The sequence below is a fragment of the Morone saxatilis genome, unplaced genomic scaffold, assembly GCF_004916995.1.
Source record: "Morone saxatilis isolate NCDOM2014 unplaced genomic scaffold, NCSU_SB_2.0 Contig22, whole genome shotgun sequence".
Lineage (NCBI taxonomy): Eukaryota > Metazoa > Chordata > Actinopteri > Moronidae > Morone > Morone saxatilis.
Window position 1 is genome coordinate 5,199,996 of NW_023339785.1, and position 12,872 is coordinate 5,212,867.

A 12,872-nucleotide genomic window follows, 5' to 3' on the forward strand; every position below is an offset into this window, starting at 1 on the left:
ACTCTTAAAAAGCTGTACAAACCCTGTTCAAAGGTCAAACGACATCTGCTGTGTCATGAGAGGTTATGGAAGAAATCCAATAATTACACTTGATATACATTTGCCAACGTGCATGTAACATATTCCTTTTACTTTTACACATTGACTGTTGGTGTGCAACGTTCCATTGCTGTTGACAATTTCTGCAACATCGGACTAAGAAAAACATGCAACATTCAAGGCTCCTTTGTCATTTCTTTGACATTTATTGCGCTTTATTGGCTAGGATTATAGTAATATTCATGGGTTGATACAAATTACGACTGTGTCAAACAGTTGCTGTGGGAAATTATGTTTGATTGGTTAGTAGATGTTTAGTAAACTCATATATTGGTACACACTTTGATGATAACCCATAGGTAACCCGTAGGTAGCCTATGGGTTAAACATACGAACTCATAAAAACTTGGTGACAATTTGAAGACGGCCTACCTTGTGTTAACTGGCCATGGTGTGTCTTTGTTTACATATAACTGGCTAAAATGAGCTGTTTTTTTTTCTTGATAATGTTCATTAAACCAATCAGGAATACACAGTAACAGGAAAGTGCAGAACTCACATTGGCTTTTGACCCATAATGACTGAGAGCCAATCCCTGTCCAGATTTCTTAGCCAACAAACTTATTGATATCAGCCGTGTTTTCCCACTCTCTAGCTTTCCTGTGAGTGATGTGCTCTCAGTGTGGAGCCTCTGTTGAGGCGATTTATTTATCAATACAGTGTATTTGCATTTGTTACGTCGACAGTGTCATCAACACCAGCTTGCTTTCAGTGTGGGGACAAAAACGTATTTCTGCTTCCTCGTTGCATATTTTACTAACAGCAAACATATTTCGCATATAAAAATAATCACAGCTGTTTCTTTTGGTTTCCCCTTCACATCTGTTTGTGTGGTCTCCCTATAGGTCCAGATGTTGTTCAATAACGAGTCTCTGCCCGATCACATGACCATGAAACGGTTATGGCTCTCACACTGGTTTGGCAAGGTACGGTACAGCCGCGGTCAACTAGCGCCAGCAAATGTGATACATTCCTTCACACTTCTTTGTACTGTAGATTATATGGAAAAATCTGATAAAGTTCACTGAAGATGATTAGACATTTTCAATTAGAGTTTGGAAAAATCCTAAATCATTGTATTCCACTGTCACATTTATTTTACATCATTTTAAATTAGTCCAGAGGTAGTGTGACCAGATGTAGCACAATGTTGGATTTTACACATTATATAAAATAAAAAAGAATGAACTTTTAGTTGTGGTCTGTTTATAAGATGTTAAATATACCTGACTTTACATGTTTACCTCCCACACATAATTTTTTTTAATCTTTCCTCCTTTAGGCCCAACCATTAGTCCTTCACTACACCATCAAGGACAAAAGGACCAGATAGGACTTGTTTTCACTCTGAGGACAGCTGTACATATTTTGTACAATACATATTCTATTTTAATAGTGTTTGTGTACATATACTTATTTTCCTTGTTTTGTATTTTTGAAAATAAATTTAAAATGTGAAAAACAATAATTTGTATTACTTGCTTACAGTATAGTACGCTTTCATCTTCAGAGTGTGTGACAGGTTTTTAATAACACAATTAAAATAAGTTTTCACTAGTTGCAGTTTTATTTCATTATAACTTAATTTTAATACTTAGTTTTCTATACTTTGGAAGTCTCAACGTAAGCTTTAAGAATTATTATTGGTTTGGTAATAACCTGGTTTGGTATCATTATGTCACAGCGTAAATAATATTCTGTTGCAAAGCTGACCTCTAGTCACTATTAGCAGTTGCTAATGTTAATATTGAGGAGAAAAGATATGAACCACCAGCATGTTTCAACCAAATAGAGTCTTAAATTAGTTGTCTGGTTTGGGAACGTGTTAATGGGTGCCACAGTATGTAACAGGCAGTCAGGACAGAATATTGTCAACTTAAAAAAAATCATAAAAAGCACACAGGCTATTCTCCAGCATGATGCCATAGTTTTGAATTCACCCATTAAATGTTAATATTGATAGTTTTTGTAAAGGTGTGCAGTGACACCAGCTTTCTGTCATTGAGTTCTTGTTTTATTATTTTACAATTTTGGATCTCAGCAGACCACAAATCATCAAGTATAAATAAATCTCAACTAAAGGCAATCTAGAAGCACTTCTGGCAGCGGTTACAGTCCTGAGTTCTTGTGGATGTGTCTATCAGCTCTGCGTGTCTGGACACTGCATTTTTTCCCCATTCTTTACAAAATTGCTCAATCAAATGTCATTTTAAATCCCAGCCACAATTTCTGGACTCTTCTGACTTGGCCAGCCGTTGTTATTTTGAATACATACAGCTTTGGCTTTCTGTTTGGGGTTATTGTCTTACTGAAAGATAAATCATCTCCCAAGTTGAATTTCTTCTGTGGACTGTGGCAAATGATTTTTCTGTTTTTTTGCACAGATTTTTGTTTTCTACATACCCAGGCCTTCTGCAGTAACTCCACAGCAAGATGCTACCACCCCCAGGTTTATTTAGCTATATTGTATATGTTAATCTTGATGGTTTAGATCAGAGAATGTACCACTTCGTTTCGCTCTCATACATGCCCTCTAGCTTCAAATCGTGTGTTTTTTTTTTTTTCAACAGCCATAAAGCTGCGACTGGTGAATGTTGCCAGCAGTAGTTTTATGTTTCTCCTATCTCGGCCATGTAACTCAGCTCCTTCGGCGTCCTCACAGATCTCTTGGTGGCCGCACAGGCGCTGCAGATTCACAGCTGTGCCATGTTCTTCACATTTTTACTATTGACGTGGCTGTAATCCGAGTGATATTCAGTGCCTTGGAAATTGTCTTGAATCCTTCCCCTGAATGCTGGTTTTCAGTAATTGTGTCACAGCTTTGTTTGTAATGTGTTCATCATTAACCCTTCCAGATGCAGGCATAGTTGAGATTGTCACACCAGGTGATCTCAATTTAACTTATTGTGCAACTTTTAAGGACTGCGCTAGTGATGATTTAGCTACATGTTAAAGGGAGGCAGTAATCATTTATTTTGTTTTATTTTGAACTCATTTAAATCAGTCTTTTGTGTTTACTTCAGTATAAAAATGTTTTTCTTGTTCAAAAAGAGATAGCTTTACAATTTAACCACAAGACCTATCAACAGCTGCTCTGGACCTTGTTTTGTCAAATATTCCAAAGCCAGATTTTTACTTTCAATCTCTAATTTTTACAGACGCTTATCTCTTGATTTTTCTTGACGTATTCAGAATCACAGTCTATGAACTGTAGGTACTGATGGCCTGCTTAAAGTTTTTTGTTAGATTAATTAAACCATTAAGGTTTGACTTTGTTTTTTTAGGCAACCTGCACTTAAAAACTCAGAGTTGTGTATTACAGAGTTTTTTTTGTTGACTTGAAGGGGAACCAAAGCAATTCATCATTTCATTTCCATGAAGTTGGGGGACTTGGAAAAGACAAGAAAGAATGGTTAAAGTTGATGCAGCAGAGGCGGAGATATCCTGGCTTTTTGTTCCTAGTATAGGCCAACATCCAGAACTACTGAGTGACCCTGAAATAAAGCAACTCAATAACATTTTTTGTCAGACCCGGCATGCCCGATCAATGTCCACATCTTTCAAACTTCAACCCCCCCTGCCTTTGTAAGGCAAGTTTTCTTTATAAATTTGGACAGAACTCTCATCAGCATTTTTTTTTTAAACTTTAGAAAGCTCCCTCCACAGCCACAGGAGACATTCTACAGCTGTTTACACAGGAGCTGCAGTTCTCCTTACGCTGAGTAAACTCGGCCTCATGTGTAAAATCAGTGAGTTCCCCCTTAAAACAGCATAGTTGCCATCCCAAAATGTAAAAGCAGCTTAAGCCAACTGGCATTCCCCCTCGTCTTTTAAATATTTATGTGGCACACTAACTCTGGTGATATTTTACTGCACATTTTAGAGCACTGTGAAGGCTTGACGAGGACTGCTACTTCCAACCCGTGTTCAAGATTTCATTCAAAACATAAACTTGTGTCCATCCAGACCCCACAACCTCTTTATCTTTGCAGAATTTCACCGACCACTGTTTATCTCTCTCTCTCTCTGTAACCAACCCTGTTGCGAAGACAATCCCCCTTATGAGCACTAGGTGGCACACTTGGTGCTTTTCAAACATGAGGGGCAGGAGGCGCTTTGATGTGTGTGATCCTGTCCAGAGTGAAAGGAAAGACACTGATAACCTGACACAGGCTGATAATATATACAAGCCTTGTATCCTATTCTGTCTCTAGTCTTTCTAAGTAGACTGTGGCAGCCACAGCATTTCAGTAACACTTTTCTAAGTTTCACCGCTAGCATCTTGAGTAACCTGTTGATAAATTGCTTTAAGTACAAAATGACAGTGGATTACTTTTTAACACTGGGATAGCATTGTGCAGGTCAAACAGCTCATTTGTATTTTTATTACACTCCTATACAAAGATAAATACCAGCGCTTGGTGTTCATGTGTCTTAAAGGTCAAAGGCTAGAAATGTAGTTTATATTTCATATGAAAGAGGGCCATGTGTTCATCAAGGGCCGAACAGTTTTCCATCTACTGCAGAGGTCAGAAACCTGGAATAAGGCAGCTGTGGAGTAAAGACTTAGATCTTCCCATAACTGAAAGAGTGATGCCAGAAAAAAAGGTTTAAAGTACAGTGTGGGGCTGAACATTTTTAAATCTTATTTTCCAAAACCATTTTCTGCTTTATTTGGATATGTTTTTAATATTTTCACAATAATAACATCCTGAAGTTAATTTGAACCTTTTAAATTGGGCCCCTGTGGTCATGTTTTTAAATGAAGAATTAAAAGAACTCTCTGAAAAGGTACACACAGGCACACACATGCATATTATGGGTTCTCCCCAAGTCCCTTCAGGGCACTTCTATGTTGGAAGAACAATAATCCCCTAAAGCTGTGACCTTTAGGCCAAAATAAAGAATGTCAGGTTCATGTTGGACAGCTCGGTCAGATTGCAACTTGCACCTCTGGGCTTTAATTTTTCTGATCATAATACACTGGGAAAATGTGCAACGGCTGGTTTTGGAGAGCCACTGACTGCTTGTGTGTATAATTCACTGAAGGTAACACCACCTGAGTTCATTTAATGCCATAAAAAGGAAAACAGTCATTCCAAGACAGCTGTAAGGGTGAAATCTGGTGAATTTGTTATTGGTACAGTAACTATATGTGGACATTGTAAAATAATAACAGTTAACTGCTTTTAATAGTAAAATGTATAAGTGGTGATGTTGCTATATAGGCTGCCCTTCAGTTTTACATTTCAAAATAAAAGAATACAATTTCAATTATAGGAATTTCAATGAGATAAAGGAATAAAGATATAATTTGTAATTAATTTCTAACAAAGTCAGTAGGTCACAACAGTGAGGTTATTTCGGTAGGCCTGTATCTTTTTTTAATAACACGTTCCAGTTGGATCAGGACGTTTAAGGCAGAGTTTGTCCACTGACTTTTATTTAAAGCTCCATCCTCTGTGCTGTTGCTCCTGCCAGTGCAGAGTGGCTCCATAATAAAAGGCCTACTTGACTTTTCAACCTCCACGATTCCAGCCGATTACTTCTATTGTGTGCGCCAGTCTGCTCTGTTTCTCTGCCCTCTCCAGAAAAAAAAAAAAAAAAGAGATCCGTCCTAACAAGCCTTTAAGTTTCCTTTTCATCTCAAATTCTCACATTCTGTCTGAAATGTTTTATTTTGAAGCGGTAAGTGGCAGTGAAAGGTCCTGGTTTCATTTGTTTCCATTGCGTTTTGTTAATAATTCACAATAAATTGTTAAGCAGATTGTGTGAAGGAGTATATTTTAAATACCGGCGTTATCTGCGTTCCAAATAGTTAATATAAGACTTAATAAACAGCTACATTTATTAAGATTTTATAAGAGTCAGTATTATAGAGGAGATCCAACAGAGCTTACATTTTAATTTTAATTTTATTTTATTCTGTTTCAATGTCTAGAAGCTGATAACGTGAATTACTTAATTTCCCCCCTTTTTTGTTAATAAAGGTTTGACACTAACCACTGTCTGCATAGGTGCTGTATAAAAATGAAGAATAAATTGGGCTCAGTGAGTAATATTACATTGACTTTTGCGTTAGTGGGCGCAAAAAAAAGCAATAAAATCAAAAGAAGTGTATCTTGCAAGCCGGTTCATGTTCGACATAACTCAAACAATTTTACTTGTTTAAAGATAAATCGGACTTTATCACTAAATAACTACGATAACACACCCCCTCCCTCCCCTCACACACACACACACCAAACTCTTGATCCCGTTACAAAACTGTTGCAAATGGTCAGCCAGCAGCAGCAGCACGTCGCATTTCCACTGCCTCCCATTGAGGTTTATTCATTAGGACCCTCACACTAACACATTTGCTATTCATGGGAGACTTTTTTTTTCTCTCTCTCTCTCTTTCCAAACAAACCCGAGTCAAGAGTGGCAGATGCGTGCCATTATTGCCCACGGCTCGGTGGAAGCTGTTTTATGTAAGGCAAAGGCGGGTTAACCTAATCAATCATGTCGACTAGTTGTGTTAAAGACGATTCATAGAAGGAGGAAGAAAACATATGGTGCAGGGGTGGGAGCAAGCTTTTCTTAACACCGCAGCCAGACCGGGACCTTCTTGTGACAAGATGTATTCAAAGCCGGCCGAAAGAATGGGAAGAAAGGCGGTGGACGGCTGCTAATTGAAGTCATGGTACTTCAAGACTGAAAGCAGAGGTCAATTATTCAAAAGGGCCAATTTTTAACCAAGCAGAGCAGGTTTTTTGGGGGGTGGTTATTTTGTGTATTTCCTTAATCTCTCAGGACAAATCCATATGTTGTTATATCCTTATAATGGTCATATAGGAAACCAATGTGGGTTTATATCGTATAACATTCCTATAGAGATGTATAGAGTGTCTGTGCTGCTCAGAGTGTTATTTTGATTTTCCTTTCCTGATTTATTAGAACATATCGTTCTCCATCGTAATGTTTTGTGACCTTCTAATGTAGCTGTCCCTTTAAATCACGTTTTATGGTGTAATCATAATATTCCTATGTGGACACATTACAGTGTGTCATCCCTCAGATCTTTTTATTTAGGCCTGCTATATTTTTTTTAATCGTTTTTATGCACAATCATTCATCCAACCGCGCCGAAAAGCTTCTTTGAAATACCATATAACCTTTATTTACATAGATGCTGATTAAATAGAATGTTACAATAAAATTATCGCATAGGATGTTTGGTATATATACAGAACTCAGAGCGGGTGAAAGTGTGCAGTCGGTACTAATAGTGATGCCTCCTTTGCGCTGCGAGCAGGCCTGCATGCCTGCACCAAACACTCGCTCAGAAAAAAAACAACATAATTTTACACTTGAGGGGGGGATGGACTGACACATCGACCCCGGGCTGTGCATGGGAAAAACAAAAAGAAGGATGAAGGGGGTTCATTTAAATATTCGACAGGTCCGATTCCTTTAACAGAAGAATGCGAATAAATGACAAACAAAAGAAAAATAATTGCACAACTTTCCATCCCTCCTTTAAAAACGGACGTGAAAAATTCAAATGTTTACACAGATTTCAGTCTTTACTGTACCATAACAGTTATAGGTGTGTCTGAGAGGGAACCAGATATTCCTCAAATAATGTGGTGAAACTTAAACGACAGACTTGGAAGGCTTTACAAGTCCGATTAATAAATTAAAATGGAAGAGAGAAAAAAAAGAGGAGGAGAAAAAAAAAACTTTCCTGAAATGTTTTTTTTTTTATGTATATATTCTCCTTTTTTGTCAATATCCGTGCAAAAGTTTGGGAAGAAAAATGCCCCCTTTTAATATTCTTTGTTGTTTGTTGCTTATGAAAACCACAGCCCCCCTGACTGTCAATCGTCCACCTCGATTTCCTCGTCGTCCTCCGAGAATTCATCCGTGGTTTGGTCTCTGGACGAGGAGGGGGACTGTGGGAAGGCCCGGTGTCCTTGGGAGGTCGGGGAGATACTGGGCGACCTGGCCCCGGGGTCCCCACCCTGGGGCTCCTCAATGTTTTCCATGGTGACTAGCTTCTGCAGGGTCTGTGGGGTGATTTTCTTTAGCGACTCCACGTCCGCTTTCATCTCCTCCAGGTCCCTCTTGAGTTTGGCTCTGCGGTTCTGAAACCAGGTGATGACCTGCGCGTTGGAGAGCCCCAGCTGCTGCGCGATCTGGTCGCGATCGGCCGGAGAAAGGTACTTCTGGTACAAAAACCTCTTCTCCAGTTCGTAAATCTGGTGGTTCGTGAAGGCCGTCCGCGACTTTCTCCTTTTTTTCGACGTCTGCCTCTGTCCGAAAGCGTTCACATGCTCACGACCTTGGAGGGGTGGGAGAAGAAAATATACAAGAGGAATGAAACAACCGCACGGGTCACTTTCCCCCCAAACTACAGCAGCAACAGAGGGCACTGCTCAACAGGCCTGTCCTCGGGTTACATGCGTGGTTTGGTATTTTTTCCTTAAAGCAACTGGATTTATTTCACTTAAATTCAGTAGTAACAAGATACATCTGAAAAACTACGCCCTGTCTGGATGAGCTGATCACTTTAAAGTGCTGTCACAAAAAATACATGTGCACTGAAAAGAAGTGAAATAATGAATCCCAATGGCCCATTTCTCGACACATTTTGGGCCAAAATAGAATTTAACCAAATATTATAATTGTTATTGTTATTATCTTTGCAGTGCAACAGAAACTTCCACTGTCAGTGTGTTCTATGTTTTATCCAACATAGCACTGCAGGAGTAGGCCATAATGGCTGATTGACTTTTTGACAGTGTAATACATTAGCCACTGTATTAGCCAGGTTCAGATCACATGCATGCATATTTAAATGCGTAAATGTGCCATTTTCCATTTCTCACGTCATATTTTTGCGCATTCCTGTACAGCTGTCCGAGCGTTTCCACATTTAAAGTCAAAACAAACCCAGCTAGCACTGCTCTCAGCCTTGTGTCTGATGATCACTGCACTTGCTTGCCTTTCCAAAACAGTTTCACAATCGTTCTTTCTATCTGTAAATGTATATTCCGCATTAAAAACGCGTCTTTACCTTCTGCTGCCTGGATAACGCTGACTTCCAGACCCTTAAACGTTTTGCTGGCCAGCTCCTCCAGCGCGCACAGCGGCGAGGAGGGAGTGGTGATCCCGTTCCTCGCCGCATTGGAGCCCGTCACTTTCTCCAGCACTCTCGGCGGACAGATACTGGCGACCGACTTCTTCACCGAGGGCTTGTTAAGAATATCCTCGATGCTGAACGGCGTCAAAGGCTTGTTGGAGTTGGCCGGCGGCGGCAGCTGGTCCAGGGGAGCCCGTCTCCTCTCGTCGCCGCTGGATTGCAACACAGAACCTGCCTTCATGTCTTTACTGGAGGTCATCGCAGTCCCGAAGAATCGCTGCTTCCAGAAAAAGTTGATTATTTCATTCAAATGGCAGTTTAAAGCGTCCACAAGTGTTTTCCTCTGGTGCTCGACGTTCTCGTAGTCCCCCCCCTATATTTTAACACTCAAAAGCCGCAACTTAGCTCGCCGGAGAGCTTTCCTCCAAAATAACCATGCTTCGGGCGTAGTTGCAAAGGCAGCCGGACTGTATTCCCCTCAGAGAGTCGCAGTTCCTCTGCCAAGCTCCATGTAGATCTTTATGCAGTAACAGACTGGAGGTGGGTGAATCCCTGCAAGGGGAAAAAAGCTGTCTCAAGCAGCAAGAAAAAGAAAGCGACTGCTAACGAGTTATTGTTGATTGGGCGAAGTTCAATTAGAGAAACACTACACTACTTGCTGACCCGCTGCTGCGTCTTAAAGGGCCGGACCATATAACTAATTGGACGTGGGGAATAGGAGGAGTCTGTTGCTGCCGAGGAGAAAGATGCCCCGAAATGTTTATGCATCTGTTTCCCTCTGCTGGTGTGTGCTTCTAGAAAAGGGAGAGTTGATGGCCATTAAAATGCTGCCACCAGCATCTTTGCATTATGGAAAAGTTTGGACGAACACCGAGCCAACAATGGTCTCCAGCCGTGATATTCATTTTGTCATTTTCGTGCGTAATTACGCATAGAGCGTTATGCGTAATGTGCTGCATTAGGCACTGTGCTGCACGGGAATTTGGCTTAACATAGCCACAATGAGCATATTTGCGGAGCCGATTTTGAAGTCTATTAAAATTATTTGCCTACAAGTAAACAGAAGCTGTTAACCCTTTGTTCGACATGACAGGTGATGGACTTTTGATTTATTTATTTATTGTTTTTTATTCCTTTATAGCAGCAGATGGCAGGCACTGCTTTTAATCTGCAACTAAAATATTTTGTTTTTTAAATGATGGCGGCAAGGCTCATATTTATTTTTGATATCAAATAATCAATAGATAGAGATATAAAAAATATTTCATCTCTGAGATTGAAGCTACACATTCTTACGATTTTAAAAACACAGAAAGAAAAAGACAGAGACATTTCAGAGCTGAATTTGTTCATGTTGTCTTTTCATTTTTCTTCATGCTGTTTGTTTATGTTCTATTATTTTCCCTTGAGACAGGCAGTCACCCGCGCTTCAATATGAGCCTGCAGGTAAAATCCACAGTGTAATTTAATGCGGTAGCGTGAAACAAGCGGAGAATAAAGGTGACGCCGTGCTGTGGCCCAGAGTCTGAGAGGACGGAGAATGGGAATTTTACTGATGGGGGTTTTAGGATGTAAAGAGAGAGACAAAACGGGGACGAGTTGGACGCCGAGGAGAGCGGCAGGTACGTCTGCTCGGAGGAAACACACCTTCTTTTATTGGCAATTTTAACACATTTAGCTGCTGTCGCCACTTTGGTTCCTTCATTCGTTTTAATGCATTTTACATATTGCATATGACCTACAGACAGAACGAAATATATAAAGGAAGCTGTAAAAAACAAAACAAAAAGGTACACAACAGCATTGTTTAAAACACCTGAGATGGAAATATGACACAGGAAATGCATATTTATTTTCTCTAAAAGCTTCTACAAAAAAAGATTAAAATGTATTCTATATTGTATCAGATGATATATAATCTAAGTGCCAACTGCTGACACAAGCCAGAGTCTGAACAACACAAATGCTGAGAGTGACTGGTATTTAAAAAAAAAAAAACAAAAAAAAAACAACACACAATCAGATTATTCTGACCCATTTGGATAAAGCCTGCCGCCCAGGAAGCCACTGCGGAGAGTCTTGTGCCAACAGGAGCATATGGTGACATTGGTTTAGGGACAGAGTTATAAAACAGCAGGAAATTCTATTAGCTGCCTTGGAGGTCCAACCTTTGTGGCTGCTTTGAATATATATTTCTCCATAACAAGCAGCAGTTTGTGGGGATAAATTCCATTTGGGTGTTTGGACGGTAAACATAGATCGTTTTGATAAAAGTGCAGGCAGCTGAACGTTTCGGCTGCTCTGATATTAATATCTCAATGACTGTGATTTACCCTGACACCTTTATACTTGAATTCAAAATTAGTTTGAAATATAATAGGCGAATAAAATGTTTTGGCACATTTTCCACATAAAGAAAAGACTTTAAAAATAAAATAAAAAAGGGCTTTTATTTTGCAGAAATGGCGGCGATGGGCTTTGATCGATTTTGATTGACTACATGTTGGATCTAATAGAGGGAAAAATATATATTTCACTAGATTTGAATAATTGTATTTTGTTTTCCCCACATGATCCCCGCAGGCCTCACGTCTGCTTTCCTGCTTATTTTATTCCACTGCTGATTCTATAGATCTTCTACGACTGTACCGGGCTCTGCAGACCATCCGGACCCGCGCTGCTGTTGTAGATTATTAACCTCAAATTTAGTTGAAGCGTGAAGAGCCCGGAGACCCCCCCCACCCCCCCCACCCCGACCGACCGCGGTCCAATGGGCTTTAAGGTCTGAAGTGAAGCAGCGATGGTCAGAAGAAGTTTTTTCCTCCCTTTGCCTTAATTTCAAACGTTAATTAGAAGCAGAGCAGCTGACTTCATCCATCATCAGCTCTTGAGGGATTTAATTGGGTGATTCGCTTTACCTCCTATCGGCTACTCCAAAAAGCAGAGCGTTACATGAAGCCCCTCCAAGAGAATGTTATTAGATGGTTCTCTCTGTGAGGAGCCATTTATCAAACAGTTTACCGTCCCGGCCTCTCTCACATTTAAACCTCCCTGCTCCTCCTGTTAATTATCAGGAGGGGCAAGTGCGCGGTGTTCGTGTCATCCTTGAGCTCGTTGAAATCAAAGCAGTGGGGAAACTCCCACCCTGTAAAGGTCACTCAGTCTTTCTCTCATTAATCACCGAATTAATTCAGAGCGGTCCGGAGCGAATATCAGGGATTGCTTAAAGTATCATGTTCGGCCTCCATCGGAGACCCGAAGAAGGTGATGACAAACGCAACAACTGCAATAATAATCCTGAAAATGTAATTGTTACAGTGCTGTAACGCGTTACTGGCTGCTCTCCACGCAGCCAGCTGTGAAGCATCCCATCGCCGCAACTCAGAAGACGTTTGAGGAGCTAAGGTTTTTTAATTATTATTGGTTTTTTTTTTCGATTTCGATTAGTTGAACAGCGTTAAGTAAAAGGCAAAAGCACAGATATTAGAAAGAAGAACAATAAAAATGTACAGGAAAGCGATAGCTGCAATTATTCAGAGGATATTTAAGACGCGCCTTCTTAGTTTTTCATCCACAATTTATATCTAAAATAAACCTTTCCTCACAAAAAGAGTCAGACTAACAATATTTTTATTACAAACGTTTC

The 12,872-nt window shown here is 40.0% G+C and overlaps 2 protein-coding genes across 3 annotated transcripts in view; one reads left to right on the forward strand and one right to left on the reverse strand.

Moving 5' to 3' along the window:
* The window catches only part of pcgf1 (polycomb group ring finger 1), an 8,749-nt gene extending 7,185 nt beyond the window's left edge, over positions 1–1,564 (forward strand). For both annotated transcript variants that reach the window (XM_035669127.1, XM_035669128.1), the window contains exons 8-9: positions 945–1,025; positions 1,382–1,564. In XM_035669127.1, coding sequence (XP_035525020.1) covers positions 945–1,025; positions 1,382–1,432 — 132 coding nt within the window. In that variant the 3' untranslated portion in view covers positions 1,433–1,564. The remainder of the gene's footprint in view (positions 1–944; positions 1,026–1,381) is intronic.
* A 6,169-nt stretch (positions 1,565–7,733) lies between these two features.
* lbx2 (ladybird homeobox 2) lies at positions 7,734–9,897 on the reverse strand. The gene is made up of 2 exons (XM_035669126.1): positions 9,161–9,897; positions 7,734–8,425 (listed from the first exon to the last, which is right to left on the reverse strand). Exons 1-2 carry the CDS (start codon positions 9,483–9,485, stop codon positions 7,962–7,964), a joined length of 789 nt encoding a protein of 262 aa, XP_035525019.1. The 5' UTR covers positions 9,486–9,897; the 3' UTR covers positions 7,734–7,961.
* Positions 9,898–12,872: the final 2,975 nt, after the last annotated feature.

Coding starts and splice junctions, on each gene's coding strand:
- lbx2 (XM_035669126.1), bottom strand. CDS start 9,485: ATGACCTCCAGTAAAGACATGAAGGCAGGTTCTGTGTTGCAATCCAGC. Junction 8,426..9,160: donor CGTTATCCAGGCAGCAGAAG/GTAAAGACGCGT, acceptor CACCCCTCCAAG/GTCGTGAGCATGTGAACGCT.